This window comes from Diceros bicornis, chromosome 10 (genome assembly GCF_020826845.1).
Source record: "Diceros bicornis minor isolate mBicDic1 chromosome 10, mDicBic1.mat.cur, whole genome shotgun sequence".
Taxonomy (NCBI): domain Eukaryota; kingdom Metazoa; phylum Chordata; class Mammalia; order Perissodactyla; family Rhinocerotidae; genus Diceros; species Diceros bicornis.
The window spans coordinates 73867539-73893958 of record NC_080749.1 but is presented as its reverse complement, the minus strand read 5'-3'; the positions used below and the strand labels follow the sequence as shown (position 1 = coordinate 73893958).

Sequence of the window (26420 nt, the reverse complement as noted above, 5' to 3'; positions counted from 1 at the left end):
CTCTCTCTCACCAGGCAGCACAATGTGCAGCTTGCTTCCTCCAGACCCTCTTTTGCCTCTCAACACTGTACACACCCTTCTTCCTCCTCTCTAACAACTGTTTCTGCCTCAACTCCACCCCCATGCCTGTTATCAGCACTTCAGTAAATCTGGCGTGGAGAAGAATCGTAGATAAAAGGGCAGAGTAGTACTCATTCTTATAACATTGACCTTAGGAGTTTTCCTTTCCAGCTATGCTTAGACCCTTACGAGGATTTCTGACTTATAGTTTGGATTCTTTACAGTCCCGTTCAGCAGATGCTGGTGCAAAATCATCAGATGAAGTCGTAAATGAGGTCGCTGGGGATATCTTGGGTAAACTTCCCAACAACTTTGACGTTGAGGCCGCCATGAGGAGATACCCGACAACTTACACTCAGAGCATGAACACTGTGCTCGTCCAAGAGATGGGCCGCTTCAACAAGCTGCTGCAGACCATAAGAGAATCATGCGTTGATATTCAGAAAGCAATCAAGGTAAGGGGACATACGCCGAAGAAAACCACTGAGTTAAACACATTCGCTTACTCAGCAAATATCTATTGGGCACAGAGTCCATGCAAGCCCTGTTCTTGGTTGTGGGCATAGAAAAAAAATCTTTGCCCTTGGAGAGCACATAGAATTCTAGGAGTGACGGTTAATAAACAAGTAAATAAGTAGAGAGTATGTTAGGTAGTGATAGTTTGCTGGATAGGATATAGGCTAAAGAGATGCAAAGTATTAAGGAGTAAGAAAGACAAAGCCTCTGCCCTTGTAGAGCTTACATTTTAGTAAGGGAGACAAACAATTAAAAAATAAACAAATCAATATATAATAGAATTTCAGTAAGTGGTAAGTTCTATGGAAAAAAATAAAACAGGGTAAGTGGATAGAGAATGGCGGGTGGGAAGCTCAGTCATTTTTGGGTTAGGCTCCTCCGAGGAGCTGACCCCCGAGCGGGGGCCCAATGGGAGAGACAAGCTATGGACCGCTGGGGCAGCAGGTATAGCAAGTGGAGAGGTCCTGAGAAGACCGAGCATGGCATGGTCTGGGAACACAGTAAGGAAGGCTGGTGTGGCGAGAGTGGAGTGAGCACGAGGGAGATGGTAGGACAGAGAGAGGAAGCCAAGGGCCTCATGGTGGCCTTGTTGGCTATGGTTAGGATCTTGAATTTTACTATAAAGTGTAAAGGTACACCCTTCAGAGGGTTTTAAGTAATGAAGTGAAATGATCTATTTTACATTTTTAAAAGTTCACTCTGACCACTGCAGAAAGGATTATAGGGGAACATGAGTGCAGGCAGAGACCAATTATGCGACTGAAGTGGTGCAGCTGAGCTGGTTTCTTTCTTCTCATAGCCTTGGAGGTGGAGAGAAGTGGTTGATGGGTTATCATTGAAAGAGGAGTCACTAGGCTGGCTGTCGTGTAATCCGGCTGGGCTGTTTGGCTAAGAAGCATTCAGTATCACGTGTTTCTCCTTGACCTGGTTCTTCCTGTATCCTTCCTGGAAGATAAAGGCCTGGTTCCAGCATTCTGGGAGCTAAACGGGGAAAGAGGCCCCAGGGATCTCAGCATTCAATAGACATGCATTCACTTAATCCCCCTGATTTCAGTATGGTAGTTCTGACCGCAACTGAGCCTCTCATCCCCAACTCCCAGGATTTCTTCATTTTCCTTTCCAGGTTTCATTCAAGGTAGGTGATGTGTAGTTTGTGGAAGAAGACCTAGGAGTCTGTTTTTTAAACCAGGTTTCAACAACTTTTTTCGTTTAGCACCATCCTCCTCTCCTCACTTTCATCTAGGGCCATCAATTCCAAATATTTTTGAGTATTCTGCATGTATATCTAGTTAATTCTTAGCTTCCCCTCTGCCAGTTTAGGATCAGGTGTGTCCATATGCTTTCTAGCTCCCCAAATTGTGTTGTCACTGTGCCTTTCTCTATTTTTCCTGCACTTGTGGGCTTACGCCTTTAAAAAATAAATTCCTTTACTGTTGCTTTAGTGGGTTTAGAGAAGGAGGCAAATGAAATGTGGGTGTTTAAGACATTAAACTTACTCTAAAATCTTCTCCATATGCTAGTTGGAATAATACTGTCAACTATAAAAAAAGAAATGATGATGGCAACTGGCACAATTGCCAGATCAAAGAGGCAGGAATTTTCAAGGGCCTCAAAGTTTTGACATCTGTACATCAGAGATTCAAAAAGGTCAGTTAGACTTCACAAATGGAATCGAGGCTATTTTAACTTTTCAAAGCATCTCATATCATTTTCCTAATTTTATATTCGTTACTCTCCTTTTAAGAAGGCAGGACAGAGATATATTAGTTGCCCATGTAATAGACAAGTAAACTAAGTCAAAGTTAGGCTGTGATTTAACAGCTAGTGAGTAGCCAAGTATTGATTAAGAAGAGTTTCCAGGGTGGGCGAAATGGGTGAAGGGGAGTCAAAAGGTACAAACTTCTAGAAAATAAATAAGTCGTGGGGATGTAATGTACAACACGGTGACTATAGTTAATAATACTGTATTGCATATTTGAAAGTTGCTAAGAGAGTAGATTAAAAGTCCTCATCATGAGGAAAAATCATTTATAACTATGTATGGTGACAAATGTTAACTAGACTTATTGTGGTAATCATTTTGCAATATGTACAAATATTGCATCGTTATGTTGTACACTTGAAACTAATATAAAGTTTACATGTCAATTATACCTCAATAAAAAAAATTTCCATTAAAATTTGATTAGTTTAAAATTGTTAATGTTTTTCTAAGGAATGGTTCAAAGACTCCATGACTTACTTGTGAGCAACAGAAAATATTTTTACTTTCTCTTTTTTTTGCTGTATGACTCAACCTTAACTAATCACAGTTGTATTGTAAACAAAAGATAATTAGGAAGAAGGTGTTTAAGAGAAGATTGTCCAGAATCTGTATGATCATGTTAACCAAAGGTTGAACGTGTTTCAGGGGCTTGTCGTGATGTCTACAGACCTTGAAGAAGTGGTTAGCAGCATCCTGAATGTCAAAATCCCAGGGATGTGGATGGGCAAATCCTACCCCTGCCTGAAGCCCCTCGGGAGCTATGTGAATGACTTCCTCGCAAGACTAAAATTCTTGCAGGTGAGTTCATCCAAATGATCCTATATTAAGTTTCTTCTGATTTCATTTTCTTCATCAGGAGGCCTAATGTGATGAGTATTGCTCTCTAGTTTTTCTGTGCATTCCAAGAACAAGTGACCAGTAGTGAATATTGCATATAATTCGCGTAACTGTTACACTGTCAAAATACTAGTATCGGAAGTGGAATCTCTGAAAGCCTCTTTAGGAGCAGGTGTTCACATTTAGTGAAGTTAGACATTCAAGTCAATGACATTTGAAGAGAGAAAACAACTGGCTATGTTGATTTTTCCCTTAAATATTTAGCATTAAAATAGATCCCTAGAGCAAAGCATCTTAGAAAGCCAGACAAGTTACTAGCAAGGAGCATTATTTCTTCCTTGTCCAGCGTTCTTCCAGGTCATGAAATCACTAGATTGCTGGTTCAGCCCAAGACAGTAACAACCTCAATGTTTAATTGTCCTGGAAATAACAAGTGGGTTGAAGCCTACCTCCTAATTATCTGGCAATACTGGTGCTTAACTATGTTCTTATTAACAATTATATTCATTAGCAGTATTAATTTCCTAGATACTGTACATAGTGCATCAAAAACTGCCCATGAGCAAATTTCTGCAGGGAGAAAATGACTAAACTTCCCTTCCATAATACAGGCCTTCTGTCATACTAGAGTTGATACTAAAGAATTAAGATTGTTCTTGAAAGATAAAGGCTCTACCTTGGACTCTAATCGGGAAAAGCTCTTCAAATTCATTTCTTCAGACTGACTTCTATAATGTACCATTTAGTTAAAGTCAGTATTCAACTAGCTTATTATAATATATGACATGAACAGAATATCCAGGTATCTCAATATTTATAAAGATCTTAAGCTCTCACTACCCTGTTTCTTCTGGGAGTTCCTTGTACAATATCGTGTTTCTATATGTTGAATTTCATTGTATTTTAGTGAAGTAGGAGGGAAAACTTCCCAAGGAACATTCTACTGGGTATTAATGACTAAAGAGAAAAAGTGAAAAAACATTACCATCCGACCAGACTTTATAGGGATCTCTTCTTCTATTCAACCATATAACGTGATATATTGTACAACAATGAATATTAGATGCTCACTATTTTATGGAGCTTTTCTGAAGGAATCATTGGGCGTGTATAAAAGACATTTATATCTGCCTTCATGCACGTTGTGGTACTCAAGCTGGTGCGATAGATAGGAAATTGAAGTCAGAACAAACACTGAATATGCTACTTATTTTTTAAAACTTGAGAGTATGGCTTTTTATTCCTCAAAGTGTTAGCTCACTTATTAGTTTACCTAAAAGATATTAGGGGGAGTGTTTCTGGACACATTTTATTATGCAGTGTTGTATTCAGAGTTGAAAGGCTCTTTCGTTAGGACACTTGTGCTTTGACACCACAGCAATGGTACGAGGTGGGCCCTCCTCCAGTCTTCTGGCTTTCTGGCTTCTTCTTCACACAAGCCTTCCTGACCGGCGCCCAGCAGAACTACGCCAGGAAATACACCATCCCCATTGATCTTCTCGGGTTTGACTACGAAGTGATGGAAGACAAAGAATACAAGCATGCTCCAGAAGATGGTAAGTGCAGTGATGGAATGAGTTGGCTTATCTCTGGGCACTGCACAAACACGTAACATTCTTGCTTACTTTTCTCAACTGTTAAAAAATTTAATCATCATGTATGTAACTTACCCTCAGATGGTTGAGAAAAAAATACTATGGAGAGACAGAGTGAGTGAGAGTAAGAGAGAGCAAGCAAAGGATAAAGCAAATGGGATAAAATGAATCTGCACAAGGAGTGTATGTCCCTTGTCCTGTTTCATTCTTGCAAAGCTTTGTAAGTTTGAAATTATTTCTCATAAAAAGTTAGGAATAAAGTCATCATCAAATTAACAATGCATGGAATAATCAACCATAATCTTATGGTGACCTTGGGGAATCAAGCATTGAAAAGTGGGAGGTTTTCCTGGTCCCTTGAAGAGCATCCCTTTGCAGACTCTTAAAATAGGTATTCTTTCCTATTGTATAGCTCATTCCAAAATTAATAGCTAATAGGAGTGTTTTGTGATTGAAACATTGTGAGGAAATTTATCTTTATTTTCTTAATCGATTGTCTTTCGATACTTAGTGGCTACCCTAGTGTTTTATTTCAAATTGAGTGGACAGGGCCACTATTTTAAAGAAGTATTATTTAAAAAATGCTACAGATTCCTGAATTATACCAAAATGGTGCTGTCTTTAAAGAAATGTCATTAATCTCTAAACACCGTTAATGTGTCCTGCTTTAACTAATGTGTCAAAGACAACTCTACTTCCTTATTCATCACTGAGGGATAACTTCACTGGCTCACTCTATTAGACACTGGGTATATCAACACTGAACAGTTTAGACAGGATCTTGACCCTCAACTAATGTAGGCTCTGGTGGGAGATACTAACAAGCAGATGTGTAGTCCCAACAGTGTACGATAATCACATCACTGTGTCAAGTGGTTTTACTTTACATTGATGGTCACAAATCTCAAGAGTGTTTGTAACACTATGAAGCAATCCTCCTACTATCCCCTGAGAAAGTTGCTTTCCCACTCTAAAAACAACCACTTATGCCTTCTTTGTCCTTCTCTCTGCCCCCACATCTCACTTCATAACTTCATTGAAAAAATAAGAAGCCATCAGTAGAGAGCTTTTAGCACAACCAAATCCATAAATCTGTCGACATCTGCACTCTCTGGTAGGTCAGATCCCATTTTTTTCCTCCTTCTCCAGGGTTTTGCTCCTTCACTGTGCCCTCTTTTTCTAGAATCAACGGTATCTCTCTCAGTAGTGGGTAATTCCTATCAGCATGCAAAATGCTCTAGAATCTGTCATCTTAAAACAAATCAACAAAGAATGCCAATTGTCTTAACGTCCACATCCCTTCAGCTACTGTCCCATGTCTCTGCTCCCCTTTATAGCAAAGTTTCTCAAAAGAATTGTCTTTACATGCCATCCGCTAGCTTATCCTCCTCTAAATATTGGAGTTCTCGAGGACTGAGTCCTGGGACCATTGTTCTTTTATAATTGCATCCTCTTCCCAAGTGACCTCATACTTTTTTGTGTCTTTAAATATTATCTCCTGGCTGGTATCTTCCAAATTTAAATGTCCAGTCTAGATCTTTCCTCTAAGATCCAGACCTCTATATCCAGCTGCCTACCTGACATCTCCACTTTGGTGTCTCCTGGATATGTAAAATTTATAATGAATTTCAATAAATGGCACCACCACCCAGGCAGAAAGCCGTGAATTCTTCTTCATTCTTCTGCTCTCATACACTCACATCAAATGCAGTCACTCGTCTATAATGCTACTCCACCACCATTTTTATCAAGACTTCTGCTCCAGCCTCTTATCTTGTCTCCCTACTAGTGTTGTTACACTCTTGTAATTCTTCATTTGTACAGAAGCCACAGAAATTTTTTAAGTATGTAAACAGATCATGTCACCACTAAGCCCCCACTGAAAATTTAGACAACTAAATAAGTTAATAATGACATTTATTCCTTTGTAGTTAGAATAAAATCTAGACCCCAAGAGGCCAGTGACCTTCTTTGTCTTCATCCTGCTTTCCTTAGTGCCTATCAGAGTGTCTGGAACGTAATAGGCCCTCAAATGCTGCTGTAGAAATTCCAAAAATCATGCTGTTTGAATCCACTACAAATTCATGGAATCTAACCCAACTTTTTAAGCTACTGTTTATTGCAATCTTCTTTAATACTTAAAGTTTTATTGCAGAAACACATGTAAGAACATTAGATGCAAGGGGAAAAAGATCACTGGGACAAATGATATTTTAAAACAAATCATTTTTCCTCCAGCCATAGATGCCTAAACCATCATTAATATGGCCATTTGTTCAGAATACTTTCATTTCTAGCACACTCAGAATGGGCATACTGCCACATGCCTGAAGGGTGTTTAACAACCTTCTGCTAAGTGGTTTAGTTTATTGTTTCTTTAATTATATAGGCCTTTAAAAAACTACCTTATCTGTACAGGTCACTGTGTCACATGCCGTAAAAGGTACCGTTACATAGAAGTTTGAGTTTCTCCACCCTCATGAAGTCAAAATATAGATGGGTAGCTTAGCAACATACCAAGAAGGATAAATAATGGTTCAAACTAAGTATTTGGGAAAGGAGGAAAGGAATGTTTAAGTTGGGTAAAGGCAAATTGAAGGAAGGGCACGGAGTTGCTCTCTTACCACTGCTGGGTTCCAGAAACTTTATGTTTAATTTACTTTACATCTAATCTTCACAATAACCCTATGCACAGATGCTATTATCGCCATTATACAGAGGTGGAAACTAAGGCTCAGAAAGGTTAAATAACTTGCCAAAGCTCTCACAGCTAGTAACAGGCCACCTGGCTCTCATGCTGAGCTAGCTGCTTTCTCTATGGTCCACTGAGCATTTTTATAGAAGTAGAAGTTTCAAAACATCATCACGTGTCTCAAGGAAAGTTTTCTTGAAGAAGCGATGGTTGATTCTTATTTAATTCAGATGCAAGAATTTTTTTTTTTCTAAATTGTCCTCATATCATTATGATAAAAGGCAGAGATGGCATTTAGATTGAAGTCTGAATAGCACTGATGATGTCCCTCAGAGTTATGTCTTTGAACTCAGCTAAAAGAGAGGATTTATAAAAGCATTGCCTGCGTTTATAAACTAGCTAATACCTGAGATCAAACTATTGAATTGCTCTCATTATCCACGGAACTTAGACATTGTACAGGATAATTGGTATTTCTTTTTACAATGACTTACTAATTTAACCCACAACTGCTTTTACTAAAGATCTAAATTTATTAAAATCCATGACAGTGAAGCAGGAATAAGGCACAACTTATTTAAAGATCAGTAAGGACCATTTTTTGTTCCCAGATCGCACAGTAAAGAGTAGCTGTCACTTAAATAAACCATTTTACTGAATACCAAAGTATCAGCCTGGGTTTGACTTATAATAGCTGATAAATATTCACTAAGTCATGAGTTTTGTTATTTTTTACACACACATATACATTTCACCAATAAACACAGATACCCACAAATTAGCCTTTTTGTCATTCCATTTTTTTCCTTCCTACTTAGCTGATTACAAGAAAGAAAATGAGATTCCATGGAATGATTTGGAGCAATAGACTTTTCCTAAGGAGCAGCTTTCTCATGGGACCCTAGTGGGAGGGACACAGACGGCACCTGAGAACAGCTTGGGCTGGAACCACAGCTTCGTTCTTTGTCATCTCTACCCTCCACCAGTCTCTCTCCTTTCCACACTGTACTATGTGCCTGTTTCTGGATTCTGGGGCTCATGAAGATGTTGGCCTTATTTACCTAAGACTAAATTGAAATGTAATGAAAGGGTCATGTTAAGGCCACTACAAAAGATTTGGCCCCATGGATTCTAGATGTATTTGCCTAAGATTCCTCTTATCTGGATTACTGGGAACTAGTGGTTGACTCAAAGTCATCAATGGAGAGCACTGAACAGCAGGAAGGGAGGCAGGGAAGAGGGAACAAGAGGGGGCTGAGAAGCTGCAGCCGACCCGAGGTGGTGCTGACGGAGTCTCTCTCCGGGATGGCAAAAGGCGTGACTCACAGGGCATGGGCCGCTGTGACCCAGGACCCGGTTAACATCTACCTGTCGTTTTACAGCTTGTGTTTTCCATAAGGCCCTTATTGACCATCAGAAATAAAAACATTTCCTATAAAATTGTTGTTGGGAGGGAGGGAACTTGTATCCCTATTGTCAGTTTTCTTAGGTGTTGAAATGAAGTCTTTTGTTTGTTTACTCTCTATGACATTTTCTTCCTTTCCCAAGTGAGGACTAGATAATCTAATCAGTTAGAGCCAGAGATTGACTGGGCTGCACTGACAAGTCAGTGGGGCCAGGGTATTCAAGGGCTTTCTTGGACCTGTCCGTGGGTCTCCTCTACTTTCCCTATTCCCATCTATTATTATGACTGGCCTTCCGGCCTTACATCTGGCTGGAGAGGTTAGCAAGTAGGATGTTTGCAGACTCCTCTCTCTCTCAGGCAGCTCCACTCCCCACATTGCCCCAGGCTCAAGATGCATTTTGCAATCCCGCTTTACCTGACTAATAGTTGGGAAATTATTGGCTAAGTGCTTTGTCAATTATTAAAACTGACATTTTATTCCAACTATCCTTTGCATCAGTTAAAACCTAGAGAGGAGACAGGGAAGTCTTCCCCCCAAAATCCATCATTGGACTATCCACATGTGGCTTTTAAAATTTAACTATAAAATTAAATAAAATGTAAAATTCAATGACTTGGTCACACTAGCCGTGTTTCAGGTGTTTAATAGCCAGTGGCGACCATATTGGAAAGCACAGACGTAGATTATTTCCATCATTGCAGAAAGTCCTACTGGACAGCACTGCCCAAGTGGACTTCTAGATACTACTTTACCAAGTGCTTTCACCAAGTGACTGATTTGATTGTAACGATGCTACAAGGTAGACAAAGCAGGCATTATTGTTTTACAAATGATTTCCAGTTGTTCTCCAGATGACAAAACAGGTCTAAAGTTAAATGAATTGCTCAAGGTCACACAGCAATTTAGGAACTAAAACCTAGATCTCTCTAAATTCCACATTGCTTGCCTTCACATCTGTGCAACAGTTACAAGGAATGTCTTTCTGTGCAGATACCTATATCCAATTCATGAGACTTTACACAAGTGGATAGCCAGAGAAAGTCACCTGGAGTTCATTGATTTCCTCATTTGCATTCTCCTTCAGCCGTTAGTGTATGACATCACATTCTAGAGGAAGTTTTCATCCATGTGTCCTCTCACACAGACTATGGAGAGGGCTTGGAGTGGGAATAGATTCTAAAGGGAGAAGAGAAACTTAACTCTCACGACATTAGAGATCTGCAGAAGAGTATTTTGTTCACATGCTGCCTGGAAGCCACTGAATCGCTACAAGGGCATTGAGAAATTTTCTTGCAGGTTTCTTGGCCTCTGACAAAATTAAGATCATTGGCCGATTAAAAATATAAATCTGGGGGCTGGCCCGGTGGCACAAGTGGTTAAGTGAGCGCTCTCTGCTTCAGCGGCCCGGGGTTCGCAGGTTCGGATCCTGGGCGCGCACTGACGCACCGCTTATCAAGCCATGCTGTGGCGGCGTCCCATATAAAGTAGAAGAGGATGGGCATGGATGTTAGCCCAGGGCCAATCTTCCTCAGCAAAAAGAGGAGGCTTGGCATCGGATGTTAGCTCAGGGCTAATCTTCCTCACAAACCAAAAAAAAAAAAAATAACACAAAAAATATAAATCTGATGGTGTTCACCCAAACTGAGACTTCCCACAGACTAATTTAAAATTCTTTTCCTCTTTTGTCTTCCACATCTAATTTTACTATTGAATTAATTGACTAGGGAAAGTATAGATGTTCTGGAAATATGGGTGTTAAGACAAAGCACTCAGAACGGTGCTTTCGTTTCAGAACAAGTCCGAGGCTGCTGACATCGGATCACTTGCCTTTTCACCTGTAGGAATTTCAGATTCAGAACTCAATCAATACCCATATTTCAAGTGTTTTACAATGTGCTTCTTTCATATTTAGGTGTTTTCATTCATGGATTATTTCTGGATGGAGCCTCCTGGAACAGAAAGATCAAGAAACTTGCAGAATCACATCCCAAAATTCTTTATGATACAGTGCCTGTGGTTAGTATTTTCTAATGACGTATACCTGGGGGCTATTTTATATACACACACACACACACACACACACACACATATATAGTCAATACTTGTTATTCACGGTAATTATGTTTTATAAAGTTGCTGCCAACGTTGAATTAGTAAATACTGAACCATTGCTCCTAGGAGAAATACAAGGTTGTTTCCGCGACCCTCTGGTCACATTTTTGTTAACTGATCAATACATAACCTTGCTTTATTTGTGCTGCTGTTTAAAGATACTTTATTTAATATATATTGTTGAGTCATTAACACTGAACTCATGGCCAACAGCCCTGTCTCATGCCTGAATGAAGCTTACAGTATTTTCTCCATAAGACACATCACAGCCTTCTTGCACCTAGCAACACGAGACAGCACCTCAGCACTACACTCGGGGGCCATTTTAAACAGCAAAATCACCAAAAAAAACCCACAAAAATGTGAAAAACTTGGCATTAAATAAACCATGAAAAGGATACTTGTTTTACGGTTATGAGAGCTGAAACAAGAAGGCAGAATGTCACCGGGTTCAACCTCAGCTGGGAACCTGTCTGGTGACTCAGTTTTTGCTGCTCTGAGCATGCCTGTGAGTGACCATGAAAACGCAGAGTATTGATTTTAGGATTACGAATAAATTTTAGTGATAGGCAAATTCACAAATACAGAATCCAGGAAAAATGCGGACAGACTGTATATATTTATCCAGACACACACACATACATATATCTGTTTGTTATATATTTTTTCCTTATATATACCTTGACCTAAAAATTTGAAACTTGCAGATTAAAACATTACTATATGAAAACCATCTGCATAAAAAGTTGCTTCCCAGCACCTATCTTCAGCATGGGCAGACCAGGCTACATAAAGGTTGTTTCCATCTGTTATTGCATCATGGCTAGATAGATTTTCACACAGTTTGAAAGGTTGGTCTGGGCTGGTGATGAAATATAAGCTGTGGATTGACGTGAATTGTTTGTGGGATGCTAAAGAGCAGCTCAGACAGGCAAAAATCCTTCAGAGTAGCTCTAACAGGCAGTGAGGGACCAGAAGACAGCCAACTGCAAAAATCCTGCCATATATACTAAGATACTGTGGGCAGAGAAAGTCACAAGAGCAAATATTTGCAATTTCAGGAGTTGATTGGGATCAGTTGTTTTTTTTCACATGCAAACTCTTTAACTAGCTTGCAGTATTTGAATAGCAGAAGGAATTTATAAGTGGATGATTCTCCTGAATAAGGAAGTCACTTAGCAAGCAAAATTCCCATTAAGAAAATCCACTCTAGGGGCTGGCCCTGTGGCTGGCCTGGTGGTTAAGTTTGGCACACTCCGCTTCAGGGGGCCAGAGTCGCAGGTTCAGATCCTGAGTGCGGACCTACACCACTCATCAGCCATGCTGTGGTGGTGACCCACATACAAAATAGAGGAAGATTGACACATATGTTAGCTCAGGGCAAATCTTTCTCAAGCAAAAAATGAGGAAAATTGGCAACAGATGTTAGCTCAGGGCCAATCTTCCTCAGCAGGAAAAAAAAAAAAGAAAATCTATTCTTGGTTGAAATGAAATATATTCAACTTAAGTGTTTTGAGTCCCTATATTTCTATCTGAAGAATCACTTTATGGATCCTCCTTATAATAATCTGGATTCCACAATTATGTGGGAGTGAGACCAGCATCCTTATTAGCTTCTTCATACAATTTGTGTTTTGACCTAAGAACCCTAAAAGATGGCTCTGAACAGTGGGGCTGTCAAGCCACATTACCTCAAGGATTGCTATTATTACTACTGCAAAAAGGGATTCAATTAAATTCTAAAACAAAACATTATTTCATCTTTATGATCATAGTTTGTTCTTTACTCTTATATTCAGAGATCAACTTGCCCCCAAATCTTATTTTTGAGATTGGTGAGGTTCAACAATGTTAACATTCTAGGAACTTGGCTAATGACTCTCTAAAAATAATGTGGGTCTCTTGTAGTCAGAAAGGAATGCAGCTATATTTCAAAGAGCACAATATACATAATATCCCCTTGAAAAGAGTCACCAAAGATGGGAGGGGTTATCTAGTTCTACAGTCATTGAGAAAAATCCTTTCAGAATTTTGGGGGCTTGGCCTTTAATTAATAAGGCAACATGATTGTGAGTATCAGGGTGGCAGCTCTCTCCTTTGAAAGTATATCTGATTTTTTTGTTATTGTAAGCACCAAAAGTCATCCCCAGATAAGTACGGTGGAGAGGTGATGAATAAATGGGTAATATGTTTCTTGACAGAACAGGTGAAAATGACTATTTTTTTCTCATTTAGCTTCTAAACTGGTTCTGAAGATAGTCCTGAGAGCTCTAAAAAAATGTTTTGAGCAATGGTAGCACTGCTGACAAAAATAAAATCTATTATTTGGGCCACAGAAATTTTCAGACATAACTTGGACAATACCACATTAGGCTCAAATATATGTAAATATAACAACTTTGACTTACAGAAGTTTTATACACTTCCTTCCAGATGTGGCTAAAACCCTGTAAGAGGATAGATATTCCAGAACGACCAAGCTACGTTGCTCCGTTGTATAAGACAAGCGAGCGGAGAGGAACCTTATCCACCACGGGGCATTCTACCAACTTCGTTATTGCCATGACCCTCCCCTCTGACCAACCCAAGGAGCACTGGATTGGACGGGGTGTAGCACTGTTATGTCAACTTAATTCATAATCAGATGTCGTTTCCCTGTTCCAGTTTCTTATTAGATGGTTGAGTAGAAAATATATTTTATTTTTTAAACAATTTATTTGGTTTAAATCAATTTGACTAAAGTTATACTTAACTATAAATTTATGTGCAAATGCATCCTATATTTTAAATGATTCATACTTCGGCATAAGGAAATGTTCTGAAGTAAAGACTGGACTGAGGAAAACACACTGGTATATTTGCACTTCGTGAATAACTTTATTTTGGGAGAGTTCCATAAGCATTAGGAACATACAGAAAATGACACACCACTGTTGACAATGAAAAAAACAGCATTTGATCATTTCCAGCTTTATAAATTTTTAAAAAATGATTCAGTTATAACAAAAAAAGTTTAGATAGTTTAGCAAGTATCACCTTGCAGGACCATAATCACATTTAAGCCACTGACTTACTGTTAATGGAAAAAGTTCACACTGCATCTAGTTACTATAGTATTTCTAAGCATAATCACGGCTGATTGAATGCAATGTGATATACACCAAAATTCATATGGATGTCACACAGTGACAGCATTGTACAAGTAACGTTAATGACCTCCAACAAACACATGTTAAATTAGACTGGCAAGCTAAATGGAATGTTGGAGCCAAACAGAAATGTAGTGGAATTCAGATTGTCTAGTAAGACTTGAAACTATACATTAGAATGATGTGAAAACTAAATACTGGTGGAACCCTAACAAAATACTAGCAGCAACTGTTACAGCCCTCTTCAAAGGTTTAAAAAATCTAGCAAATCAAGATGATAATACCACTTTTGAGAGAATATAAAACTTTATATACTTCAACATAACCTATTTGCTTTACATCAGGCATTTATTTTAAGACTGGGAGTATATTCCAGCTGTTGCTTTTCATAAAAGTTTTAAAATCAAGCAGATTTAATGCTGGAATGCAGAATCCTCCTTGGGTATAAAAACCCAAAAATAAACTATAAATAAATCTTGGTTCAGAAAGCAAGATATCTGAATCCCTTGAAGTTGGCAGTACTAAATAAAACATCAGCACCTTTATCTAGGCTGCTTGAAGGGCCATGCAATGAGATGAGGACTGTCCTAATTCAGTGCCCAATGCTGAAAACAATCTCTGTATAAAACTCCTACTTGTCACAGGAGGCCATGCAGAAAGCCAGAAATAATTTTTCAAATTCAGGCATAAATTAAGGAAACAGCACCTCGGCTCCCTTGCTTACAGCATAAAGAAGAAACACTGGCAATGCTCTGTTAACACCTGGATGCATGTACTGCTCTCAAAGGTTTGTTTTTTGTTTTCAAGTTCATGGAGTAAGAGGAAAGGAACTGGGGGAAAGGTGGAGGACTAAATGAAACATTTTAAATGGAATGGGAAGAGTCTGGCTCTTAAATATTTGAAGACTAAGATTTTTAAAAGCAGCTACATTGGTAGCCAAGCAGATAAAAACAAAGCTGCCTGCACAGAGTTCAAATACAGTTTACCTGGCGTAAATGAAGATCATGTGGCACAAGATGTAAACAGAAACCTACATGCATATGACTAGTACGACAAATTATTAGGTCGAAATTCAGGATAAACATGGCTTGCACTTCTCACAAATCATTCACAATTATGGTAGGAGACCAGGGCACCTAAAAAAGAGACTCATCGCTATCAGGCACCAACAGCATATCTTGGCACAAAATGATCAAGTGATCTCAGCTGAGTTATTTAAATCTATCTTCCAAGTCACCTGGCACCACAATAGCCACGGCATCATCAGAGATCATCTTAGTAACTGCTCTGACACGTCATGCACAGGTTAGGACGTGGTAAACTTGGATTTTCTGTCTTACCACCTGACTGCCAGTCACAGCATGCGCTCTTGGTTCCAGTGCCAAACTGGTAAAGCAATGCATACATTTAGAACCTAAATTTCCCAAATAACTAGCTAGTACTGTTAAGGTAGGAAAACTGAATATTTAGACCATGTTTGTTTGGGTTCTTCATCTCTGATATTTCTAGAGGGTTACAATTTTAGCGAAAAAAGATTTTACCACATGCTCCAACCCGCTACCCACACCAAAAAACTCAAAACAAAAACAAAATTAAAATTTGGAAAAAAAATAGAAAACCCAAACACCAAGTATATTAATACAAAGAACCATTATGAATCTCTCATTAAACTGAAGCTCACACAAACATAGAGTCACAAATTTCAGTAGTTTAGGCTGCGAGTTTAAACACTATGCAAATATATACAAAAATAGTAACTCTAGATTCAAGAATAAGGGCTTTTCCCAATGCTAAATTCATACTCTACCGAAGCCTGAGCTCTCCTCTAGTTCCTACAGTCTACTTTACGTGGTTTCAAAGCTGTGTCAAGTTGATCCCTATCATCATGTGTATCTATGGAGCTGAATTACAGGACACTGAAACTCACTTTTAGCACAAAGAAAAGTCTGCCCAAAGCCCATGTAAAATATTTTTAAAGTTTAAGTGATTTTTTGGTTCAATTTCTATTTCTGCATAGCCACAGAGGTTTCTACTAATAAAGAGACTACTTTAGTGTTTTATATGATTATTTTTTTAAAAAGTCTTAATCCAACCTGTATATCAACCTTGGTTCATGGAGTCCCATTTCCTCCTTTCTTTATCACAAGCTTTATGTTTTAAAAGACCCCTTCACGCAGGGAAAACAGTACTGAGCACCAGTCGTTCGTGGTTAGGCTCAAATCTATGGAACTTGTAAGTAGTGCAAGCCACTGACTTTTCTTTGAGCAATGTGCATACAGTACAAGAAACAGATGCAAAGCCGCATGGTAACATTCTCGTAACCAACAGTGATTACTGGGAATGGTCAAAACTGGAGGTCAAACACAATTTTGTCTTCATAAAGGGCAATCACTAGCATGATGGCAAATCCAAACAGCAATCCTAAATTCTGAAGAATGAACTGACCCACTGGACAAAAGCCATGTTCTTCATTGTCACCATCACCATGCAACATTTCTGGAAGCTGAAAACAAAAAAAAACCCAGATATTTACAAGCAATTTTATATAATATTCTGCTCAAGTATTTTTTTTTACATTTTCCTATTTAAGAAAACTGACTAAAGCATAACTATAAATACAATAATTACTTTATTTAACACAGTGCTAACCATAACATACTTTAGTCAAACACTAAGAAATTTTATGCTCTGGTTATGTACTAAGTAAATACTAAATCTGATCCCTCCTCACCCCTGCAACCAACGCACATAGTATACGCATGAGTCATTTTTTGAAGTTACATCGTTCACTGACCTTATCAGTTTTGACATTTACTTTATGCTAAAGTAGAAGACAACTTAGTATTGCCAATAAAACTCTCAGAAAAGAACACACAATTCCCACCTTTACTGATATATCTTAAGCTCACTGAGAAAGTAAATCTTTTGGGGATATCTAATTCAAAACTGTATCGTTTCTTCACCCTTTTCCATTTAAAATTCTCATTTCCAACTGCACATGACAACAAGGACAGATATTTACCGACAATTCCAAACTGGCATCTCTATGCTCTTAAGCCATTATTTTCCTTCCAATAAAAGACACAGAATGTAGTATATTGAAGCTACCCAGCATAACTACTGCCAAATTATGCATACTGCCTTCATAGTGTACTCTCTTCTCTTAACAGCAATAAAATCTTTAAAATTTGAAAGTTTCTAGTATCTTTAAAGGCATAGTGCATTGCAAAGCTCAAAGTTTAAAGCATAAGCATACATGGTTACATTTAATAATCCATAGTTCAAAGTATAAAACTTAAATCTTTAATTTACCTAAGTAAATAAGATTTGAAAAAATGTATGTGCATTATTATAAGCATAAATTCTTTCCACTCAAACCTAATAAAAATTGTTAAAGAACTGTTACTTTCAATTTTCACTTTCATGAAACATAATTCAAGTTTGCAATGAATATCTACAGAACAATTATATTGATACACTACTCTCTCAGACACCAAGCTTTACTTCAAACAGTATCTTGGTGCTTTTGGGTTTAGGGAGGAGAAATGTGGTGTTAAGTACATAATGCCTGCCTAGGAAGAAATACTTGTGCCTGGGATCTGTGTGCCTGGGCTTTGAACCTGTGAAGCCGGGCTGCCGAAGCAGAGCACGCAGAACTTTAATCACTTAGGCATGGGGTTGCCCCATGGATATAATTTTTTTTTTTTTTTGGTGAGAAAGATTAGCCCTGAGCTAACATTCGATGCCAATCCTCCTCGTTTTTGCTGAGGAAGACTGGCCCTGGGCTAACATCCCTGCCCATCTTCTTCCACTTTACATGGGATGCCGCCACAGCATGGCTTGACCTGTGAAGCCCAGGCCACTGCAGCAGAGCGCGCACTTAACTGCTATGCCACTGGGCCGGCCCCACCATGGACATAATTTTGAAAGCCATTTTTCCACTTGATATTAGAAAATACATAATTTCAGTGTCATTAAAATCCTAAAATATATGTGGATGGTCTGTCTCCCTTTTCATGGACATTTAGGGTATTTCCAATATAATTGTGACATTATAAATACTACTTCAAAGAACTCTTTAATGTGGTTTTATTTTTGTTTGCTTGCTTTGCTTGTTTTATTAGCAATAGTCATTCTAGGTTATTTCCTCAAATATAGTCCCAGGGGTAAACTCACTGGTCAAAGGAATGATGCTATTTATTATTCTGCTTTCTCATATGCCCTTTCCTCTTGCTTCTAATAAACTCTTCTACATTCTTTAAGACTCAACTCAGATTTCCTATTCCAGAAACACTTCCCTAATTTTATTTCCCAATTTTTTAGCCAGCCTTTCTCTGCAATTCCACGAACATGGTGCACCACTCTATATATAACACATATCAAATGAACTGTAATTAATGGCTACTTTTCTTCTTCATTAGACTATAAATCTGTACTGTAAAGACTCTCTCATTCTTTTTACATCTTTAGCCTCCTAGTATAAGAATTAGTACATTCATTCTTCATTCAACTAATTGTAAACACTTCTCCAGCAGTTAGTGAAATATGACAAATGCCTGCCCTCCCAAAACTGACATCCTAGTGGGGCACACAAGGAACTCAGTAAATAAGTAAAATGTTAGTGGACTTAGCAATGTTGTGGTAGATGGTAAATCTGACAAAAACAATCTGCAGAGCTGTCAAGGAGAAAACCCGATGAAGCCAGACCCAGGAGAGAAGAGAATGAAAAAACAAGAAAGGGTGATTTGCTCTAAGAGGGAAGGAGAGTAGCAGGGTGATAGCTAAACGGAAACGGAAGTTAAGAACCGTCCCTCTCTCAACCTTGTCAGAAGAGAGAAGTAACATGAGGTTTAGATGCTAATGGGAATGATCCAGCAGAGAGGGAAAAATGAATGATGCGGGAAAGAGAGGGAGAATTTAAGGGAGTGAGCGAGAGGAGATAAGTTCTAGTGGACGATTTGAAGGAGCTGGTCTCAGCTAGAAACATAGGCATTTCTTCACAGTAACAGGAAAGAAGGTCAACAGGCATCGACACAGGGAGGTGAGTAGAAATGGTGAGGCGAACTTGCAGAGGCTGTCTTGATGGATGGCTTCCGTGTTCTCCATGAATTAGGAAGCAAGATTATTAGCTGAGCATGGGGGAAGGAAATGAGGTCTAAGAAGAGAGGCGGAAACGGTTACCTTTAGGTACAGAATGTAAATGTTTTATTTTTTCTTTTTGTTCCTATTTTCTAAACTTTCTATAGTAAATAGGCATTATTTCTAACTTTAAAGTTAATAAATCTAAACACTAACAATTAGTTTTATTTTAATTTTACTTTAATATCCTAAATGTTAGGCAGTATATTTATAGAACTAGCAATTTTGTTACTTTTTGTTTTTAACCTGATATTATGTTCACTTTTCTTCCTGGTAGGATCTATCAGATAGTTTCATTTCAAAATTATATAACCTAAATTTTTAATCACAGAATTAAGGAAAATTACATAAATCCCTTAGAATATATACTATTTTCTGCAGAAGACTGGCTTACCTAAGAGGTATAGTATTTCTTTCTTGTCTGCCATAAAGCAAGCTCAAAGAATTATTTTGTTAACAACAACAACAAAACACTTTCATCCCAATATTACAAAATCTTCAAAGTAGTATAATAGTTCTGTAATTATATCTCTAAATACTACTGATGATTACTTTGAATAGTAACATCATTTGGTCAAAAATTTTCAGCATCTCACCTGGTTTCCAAAGAAGGAATCTTCCTATATACTTAAATGTCTTTCCCTAATAGACTATTTAGGATATCATATGTCTTTAAAATGGGTTATATTTTAAAAAATAATTAGTCTTTCAAACCACATCCAAAGATTTCTTCCATTTTTGGAAGTCGCATTCTACTTACAGATTTAGTAGAGCAACAAAAATATAAAATATCTTACCATATCCACCAAGGCTACATAGAGGAACATGCCTGCAGTGATTGCAAAGATCCAAAGAGTGATGTTATTGGCGTACTGACCCACAGCGGTGCCTATGAGCATGCCTATGTAAGCCATCATGGCAGAGAGGAGGTTGTATACAATTGCTTGCTTTACAGTCATGCCTGCTTTAAGAAGAACTGCAAAATCACCTGCAGTTAAGACATAATGTGAGAGTTTTAAAACCACAGGATTTTACATACAAATTTAGGGAAAAAAACAAAATTAAGAATGACATAAAAAAGATGCACCTTTAAGAAGTGAAATTTTATCATGAAAATTTATCTTTTACTTATTAAACCTTAAAACATGCAAAAAGTTGGGTAAGCCTCAAAGGCATGATGCTGAAAGACAGTCTGAAAGGATATATATGATTCCATTTGTCTGATATTCTCAAAAGGACAGAACTACAGTGACGGAGAACATTCAAGGGTCACCAAGGGGCAGGGGTGGGAAAGCGGTGTGACTCAAGGGATGGCATGAGGGGACTGGTCGGGGTGATGGAATTGTTCTGTATTCTGATGGTGGTAGTTACACAAATCTATATACAAGTTAAAATCCAAAGAACTGTACATCAAAAAGCAAGGTCAACTTTACTGTATAACATGAAATGTAAAATTTTTTAAAAAAAAGAAAAATCAAGAAAAACACAATAGAAAAAAAGAGCTTGGTCACTGTGTTTTCTGTGAGCAACAATTAAAGCTCTCCACTCTGATCTCTGCCCTTTCTTCAAAGGGAAACGGCCTAAGTAAGAAAAGAGGTAACAGATTCTCTATGTATACTGTATGCTGTTGACATCTATGTTTTATTTTTTCCAGAAAAAAAAAATCTTAAAATAGAAAAATCCTAAAAATGTAAAAAAGAACAGAGACTTTTCTCACTCTTCTGTCTAAAGTTGGAACACTAGGGGAAAAAAAGGATTAAATATTGCTTAGAGAGATGTTACTAGCAGGACAAAATGCTGCTAAAAATAGTAGTCTTTAAGCTAAAGGGTCAAAAACAATAGTTTCCTAATTATAACAAGCTTTTTGTTTTAGTTACTTAATGTACAAACATCCAATCAGTTATTGAACACTAGTATAGGCAAGGTACTATACAGATTACAGGGGCTTGTTTCTCTTGATCTTACATGACTAAAAATACATGATCTGTTCTTTTTTAACTGTTATGGTTACAAGGTCCTAAAATTTATAACAGATAAGTAGAAGTTAACAACAAAGAAATTAGTGCAAGGCATTATTTTTCCATGTTCCAACAAATCGCTACAAACTAAATACTGCAACATTATTGGGAAAGTTAAGATAACACACCTAAGGAGATTACCTACCAATGGCTTCTAAATCGCCATTCTCCAGTTTCCATCTAATATTATTACCCTCCTTACATCTTTTCCCCTCTGATCCTAAATACTTAATTCTCCTGGTGAGACCTGGATGTAATATCAGCTTTTATCTCTTCTCTCCCCTAGAGTTTTAATCTCCTCTGGCCTTTCTTTCTTGGCTTCCTCTATAGAAAGACTTCCCTAACTTCTTCCTCTACAAATTTCCCCATCATATTTTCAATAATTCACCCATCAACTGTGCTAAAGGGACCATTTCATTTATCAGAGTTAGGTAATAAAAAACACTTCTATAGTCTCATTTTGTAAGTTATAAAATATAGCATTTCCTTTTATAATTTTAAAATGGAGTTTTAAAAGAAGGATTATTTAATACTCAATGAACAAAATATCATAGGTACAAACTATGTCAACTTTGATGCCTTCCCTGATATTAATGGATAGCAAGATGATTTATTTCATCCCTGAATAACAATCACACAGCATGAATTAACTAATCAAGATTCAAGATGAGGGCCGGCCCCGTGGCTTAGCGGTTAAGTGCGCGGGCTCCGCTGCTGGCGGCCCAGGTTTGGATCCCGGGCGCGCACCGACGCAACCGCTTCTCTGGCCATGCTGAGGCTGTGTCCCACATACAGCAACTAGAAGGATGTGCAACTATGACATACAACTATCTACTGGGGCTTTGGGGGAAAAATAAATAAATAAAAAAATTAAAAAAAAAGATTCAAGATGAACTATTTTTAGCTAATACTTTTTAAAACTGAGGCATAACTTACATACACAATTTCCTTTTTTTTTGGATATAGATTTCTATGCGTTTTGACAAAAGTACATACCATGTAGCCATAACCACCATCAAACTTTAGAACTATTTCATTATACCTGCCTCCAAAACTTCCTCAGGGCCCTCCCTCCTAGGCAACCAGTGATCTGCTTTCTGTCCCTAGTTGTGTCTTTTCCAGAACATCATATAAATGGGATCAAACAGTATGGAGCCTTTTGAGTCTTGAGTTTTTTCACTTAGTATAATGTGTGTAAGATTCATCCCTGTTACAGTTGTATCAGAAAGTCACTGCTTTTTACTGCTAAGTAATATTCCATAGATTAACCAGTCTATTTACCCATTCATCAGCTAAACGACATTTAGGTTATTTCCAGTTTTTGGCAATTATGAATAAAGCCACTGTACACATCCATAAACAGGATTTTGTGTCAACATTAAGTTTTCATTTCTTTTGTATAGATATCTATAAGTGGGATTTCTGGGTCATATAGTTAAATCTTTTGTCAGATAAATATCTTCCAAATATTTTTTCCCAGCCTACCGCTGGTCTCTTCATTCTTTTAAGTGTCTTTTGTGTAGAGTTTTTAATTTTTATGAAATCCATTTTATTACTTTTTTCCTTAATGGATTATGCTTTTGGTGTTGTACCTAAGAACACTTTGCCTAATCCAAGAGCACAAAGATTTTCTTCTAAGTCTTATATTTTAAAATTGTTCATTTAGATCAATGATTCATTTTGGGTTAGTTTCTGTCTAAGTTTTTTGTTTTTTTTTTTTTACAAGTAGATATTCAATTATTACAGCAATATTTGTTGAAAAAATTATCCTTTCTACGTGGAATTTCCTTTGCATTTTTATTGAAAATAAGTTCTCATATATGTGAGGACTCTGTACTGTTCCACTGATTTATGTGCCTCTTCTCTCACCAATATAAACTGTTTTGATTACTGTGGCCTTACAGTAAGCCTTACAATCAACTTTGTTGTCCTTTTTCAAAAATTCTGCTGGCTATTTAAGTTCCTTTCCCTTTCCATATTAAATTTTGAAAAAGCTCATTTGTCTTCCAAAAAATCTGTTGGGATTTTCACTGGGAATGAATTAAATCTATAGGGAGATTTAGTATCTTAAAAATACTGAGTCTTCTGGTCCATGAACCTGCTACAACTCTTCATTTAAGTCTCCTTTGATTTCTTCTGTTGGTGATTTGTAGTTTTTAAGTATACAGATTCTACATATATTTTGTTAGATTTAACCAAAGTATTTCATGGTTTTTGGTGTTATTGTAGATAGTACTTCTCAAAGGTATCTGCCTATTTTTCTCCCTTTTTCTCTACCTCCCTTCTCAGTAAGAACCTGTATAAACATTTGAAAAATAAATCAAAGAATACCCAAAGTTGGGATTTATACCAAACAAGCAAATCTATTCATCTTTTGATAAATCAATATTCTTTCCTTTCTGCTGACAAAGGATATCTATCACTAGTACAATGAATGAGGTGTGCCTGCCAAAGCTGTTAAATTAATGTGATCCAATGCTATAGTACATGAACATCTGCTAACATCAACTACTGACATTTTCTTAAACAAGTATGTATTTTAAGGTTCTTTATTTTTGCCTTAAATAAAATGCCATGTATACACAGGTATAATATATACAGTGAATGTTTAATTGTCCCTGGACAATTTAGCACCCTATGGAAATCTTGGTTTGAATTTCTATTTAACCCTTAATATACATGAAAGGAAACAATAGACAGTATTATAGCCTCTCCAAGCTGAGTCTTAATGATATGGCTACATTTATTTATTAAAATGTTATTTCCCTGAAGTTGAACCACATTATTTAATGTCAAGAAGAGAGTTTGGATTATCTGCCCTTCTGGATTATCCCCAACCGCATTTGGTTTTCTTATCCATTATTTTTCAAATGTTTATACAGTTCCTTATTGAAGGAGGGTGGGAAAAAGTGGAGAAAATACAACAGAGTAATATTGTAACTTACTTAAATTCAGCTATGCAAGTTTGGCAAAAACAGAAATGAGAAAGTAGTAATAATTCAGGCAATGTCACCATTACCACACCCCAGAGCAAACATGAAGCATGAGATATGAGTTTTCTATTTCCTCAGATGGTTTTAATTTCTGCAAGCCTCTTAGAGTGAATCTCCCTGGGCTGTATATTGTTCTAAGGTTTGAAAGTACACATTTTTTCATATCATGTTTCTAAACACAAACAAAACCTCCACCTGCTACACCATTAGAGAAACAGTCATTTGTTCAGAAGAACACCTAAACTTGGAACTACTGACTGACTGAGGTCAGTCTTCAGAGCACTGCAATGTAATTGACATACATCTCTTTCCCCTAAGGGAATGACTTTAGTATAGAAATCTCAGAATCGTTTTAAGAATTCACAATGAAAAATTTAACTAGGACAAAACAGGTTTTAGATCAAATAAATTATCCTGGACTATGACATATTACGCTGCTTTGCCAACATCTTAACCTATTAAGCAGGGAGAGGATTTCTCCCCTGTCCACCTGCCAAGGCTTCTGTCTCAGCCTCTAGAGGACTGGTTTCCTCCTTTCTTGCCTGAGAGTTCTGAGGAAGAAGCAGTGTTGATGGATGAGAGACAGGGCCAAAGCCTTTTCTGTCGCCTCCAGGGGAGGAAGCAGGGTCATTTCTTTATGCTCCTTCTTCCTTAGTAGCCTCGACAGCTTGACTATGGGGCAGTTTACGTCAATTTAGCACTGGGCACTGGGGGGATGAGGAGACCCAATCCCCAGATTGGGGATTGACTGAGATGTGGGGAGACCACATTTTCATAAGGTGTCACTCCTTTCCTTCTGGCTAAGTTCAATATTAGACTGTTGTTTCTTCTCACAGCAGTAGTAACATCTCAACCTCTGCTTTGTGGGGTAAAACAGGTAGAGATTTGGGCACTGGGTGTCTACGGCTGACCTAGCCGTTAAGATATATAGTGTGTTTGTTTTACATGTGGCTATCGTTCCTCGTGTGTTATTCCTTCCAAGAGAAACCACAGAGAGAGAAAAGAGTAAGTGGTAGGAAGGCAACTATCCCTAATCTCCAAACTCCCTGCTGTCAATTCTTGCCCAAGTGGATCCTTGGGGGTTGGGACAATTTAGTAAAACCACACTTAATCATGAAGTGGCCTGACATAACTCCATTTAGGGGGTAGTGGGTGGGTAGGAAGAGAAGTCGGAGATTTTCCTAGTATACTGTGGATATGTGTGTGACCATCCAAGTCTATTACTAAGCAAGCTCAAAAAAAAAAAAAGTGAGGGCGTGCCCGGTGGCGTGGCAGTTAAGTTCGCGTGTCCTGCTTCAGCGGCCTGAGGTTTGCTGGTTCTGATCCTGGGCGTGGACCTAGTCACCGCTCATCAAGCCATGCTGAGGCGCCGTCCCACACAGAAGAGTTACAAGTCTACAACTATGATATACAACTATGCACTGGGGCTTTGGGGAGAAAAAAGAAAAAGAGAAAGATTGGCAATAGATGTTAGCTCAGGGCCAATCTGCCTCGAAAAAAAAAAAGTGGAAGGTTAAAACTATGAGGTAATATGTTAGTCATGTATAAAAACAGGAAAGTAGTTAGAGAAGGGTGTAAGATATAGTATCTGCACACAAAGAACCTACATTTTAAGAAAGAGGACATCTAAAATGCAAATATACTAAGCACCAAAAGAAGGACCTCGAGAAAGTAAGTGATAGTTGAGAGGCAAGAGTACTCCAGGGCATGGGCACTGGAGGACAGGGCTGAAGTTGGAGAAAGACTCTTCACATGACACCCTAGGGACAGAGGTAGTGGGACGAGCCAAGTAGGAGGATGGTTATAGCAAAGAAACAGGTCCAGGCACCCCCAGCGTCTGGTGACTTGTGTTTGGGTGAAATGGAAAACATGTAACAACAAGGACAGCGAGCGAGGCTGAAAAGGCAAGCAGAAGCCAGAGCGCACGTCACTGAAAGCAGGACTAATGATTCTCAGCCTTTACTTCATGTTAGGAAAGCCACTAAAAGATTTTAATTACATAAGCAAGTCACATTTAAGAAGACATACCTGGCAATAAGGTATATGAGGTGGACTGGAATGGAATGAAACCAGACATATAAACACTATGGAAATTGTCCAAGCAAAAGACAACGAAGGCAATGAAGATCTGGTCTGGG

The 26420-nt window shown here is 38.0% G+C and overlaps 2 protein-coding genes across 7 annotated transcripts in view; one reads left to right on the top strand and one right to left on the bottom strand.

Annotated features, from left to right (window-relative positions):
• DNAH7 (dynein axonemal heavy chain 7) overlaps positions 1 to 13656 on the top strand; it is a 224376-nt gene extending 210720 nt beyond the window's left edge. Inside the window, exons 61-65 of the mRNA XM_058548598.1 lie at positions 285 to 515; positions 2987 to 3139; positions 4557 to 4734; positions 10784 to 10887; positions 13417 to 13656. Of these exons, the coding sequence (XP_058404581.1) occupies positions 285 to 515; positions 2987 to 3139; positions 4557 to 4734; positions 10784 to 10887; positions 13417 to 13623 (873 nt within the window). The 3' untranslated portion in view covers positions 13624 to 13656. The remainder of the gene's footprint in view (positions 1 to 284; positions 516 to 2986; positions 3140 to 4556; positions 4735 to 10783; positions 10888 to 13416) is intronic.
• Positions 13657 to 13840: 184 nt separating this feature from the next.
• The window catches only part of SLC39A10 (solute carrier family 39 member 10), a 118143-nt gene continuing 105563 nt past the window's right edge, over positions 13841 to 26420 (bottom strand). For all 6 annotated transcript variants that reach the window (XM_058549464.1, XM_058549468.1, XM_058549465.1 and 3 more), the window contains 2 exons: positions 20069 to 20259; positions 13841 to 16635 (listed from right to left, as the gene is read on the bottom strand). In XM_058549464.1, coding sequence (XP_058405447.1) covers positions 16477 to 16635; positions 20069 to 20259 — 350 coding nt within the window. In that variant the 3' untranslated portion in view covers positions 13841 to 16476. The remainder of the gene's footprint in view (positions 16636 to 20068; positions 20260 to 26420) is intronic.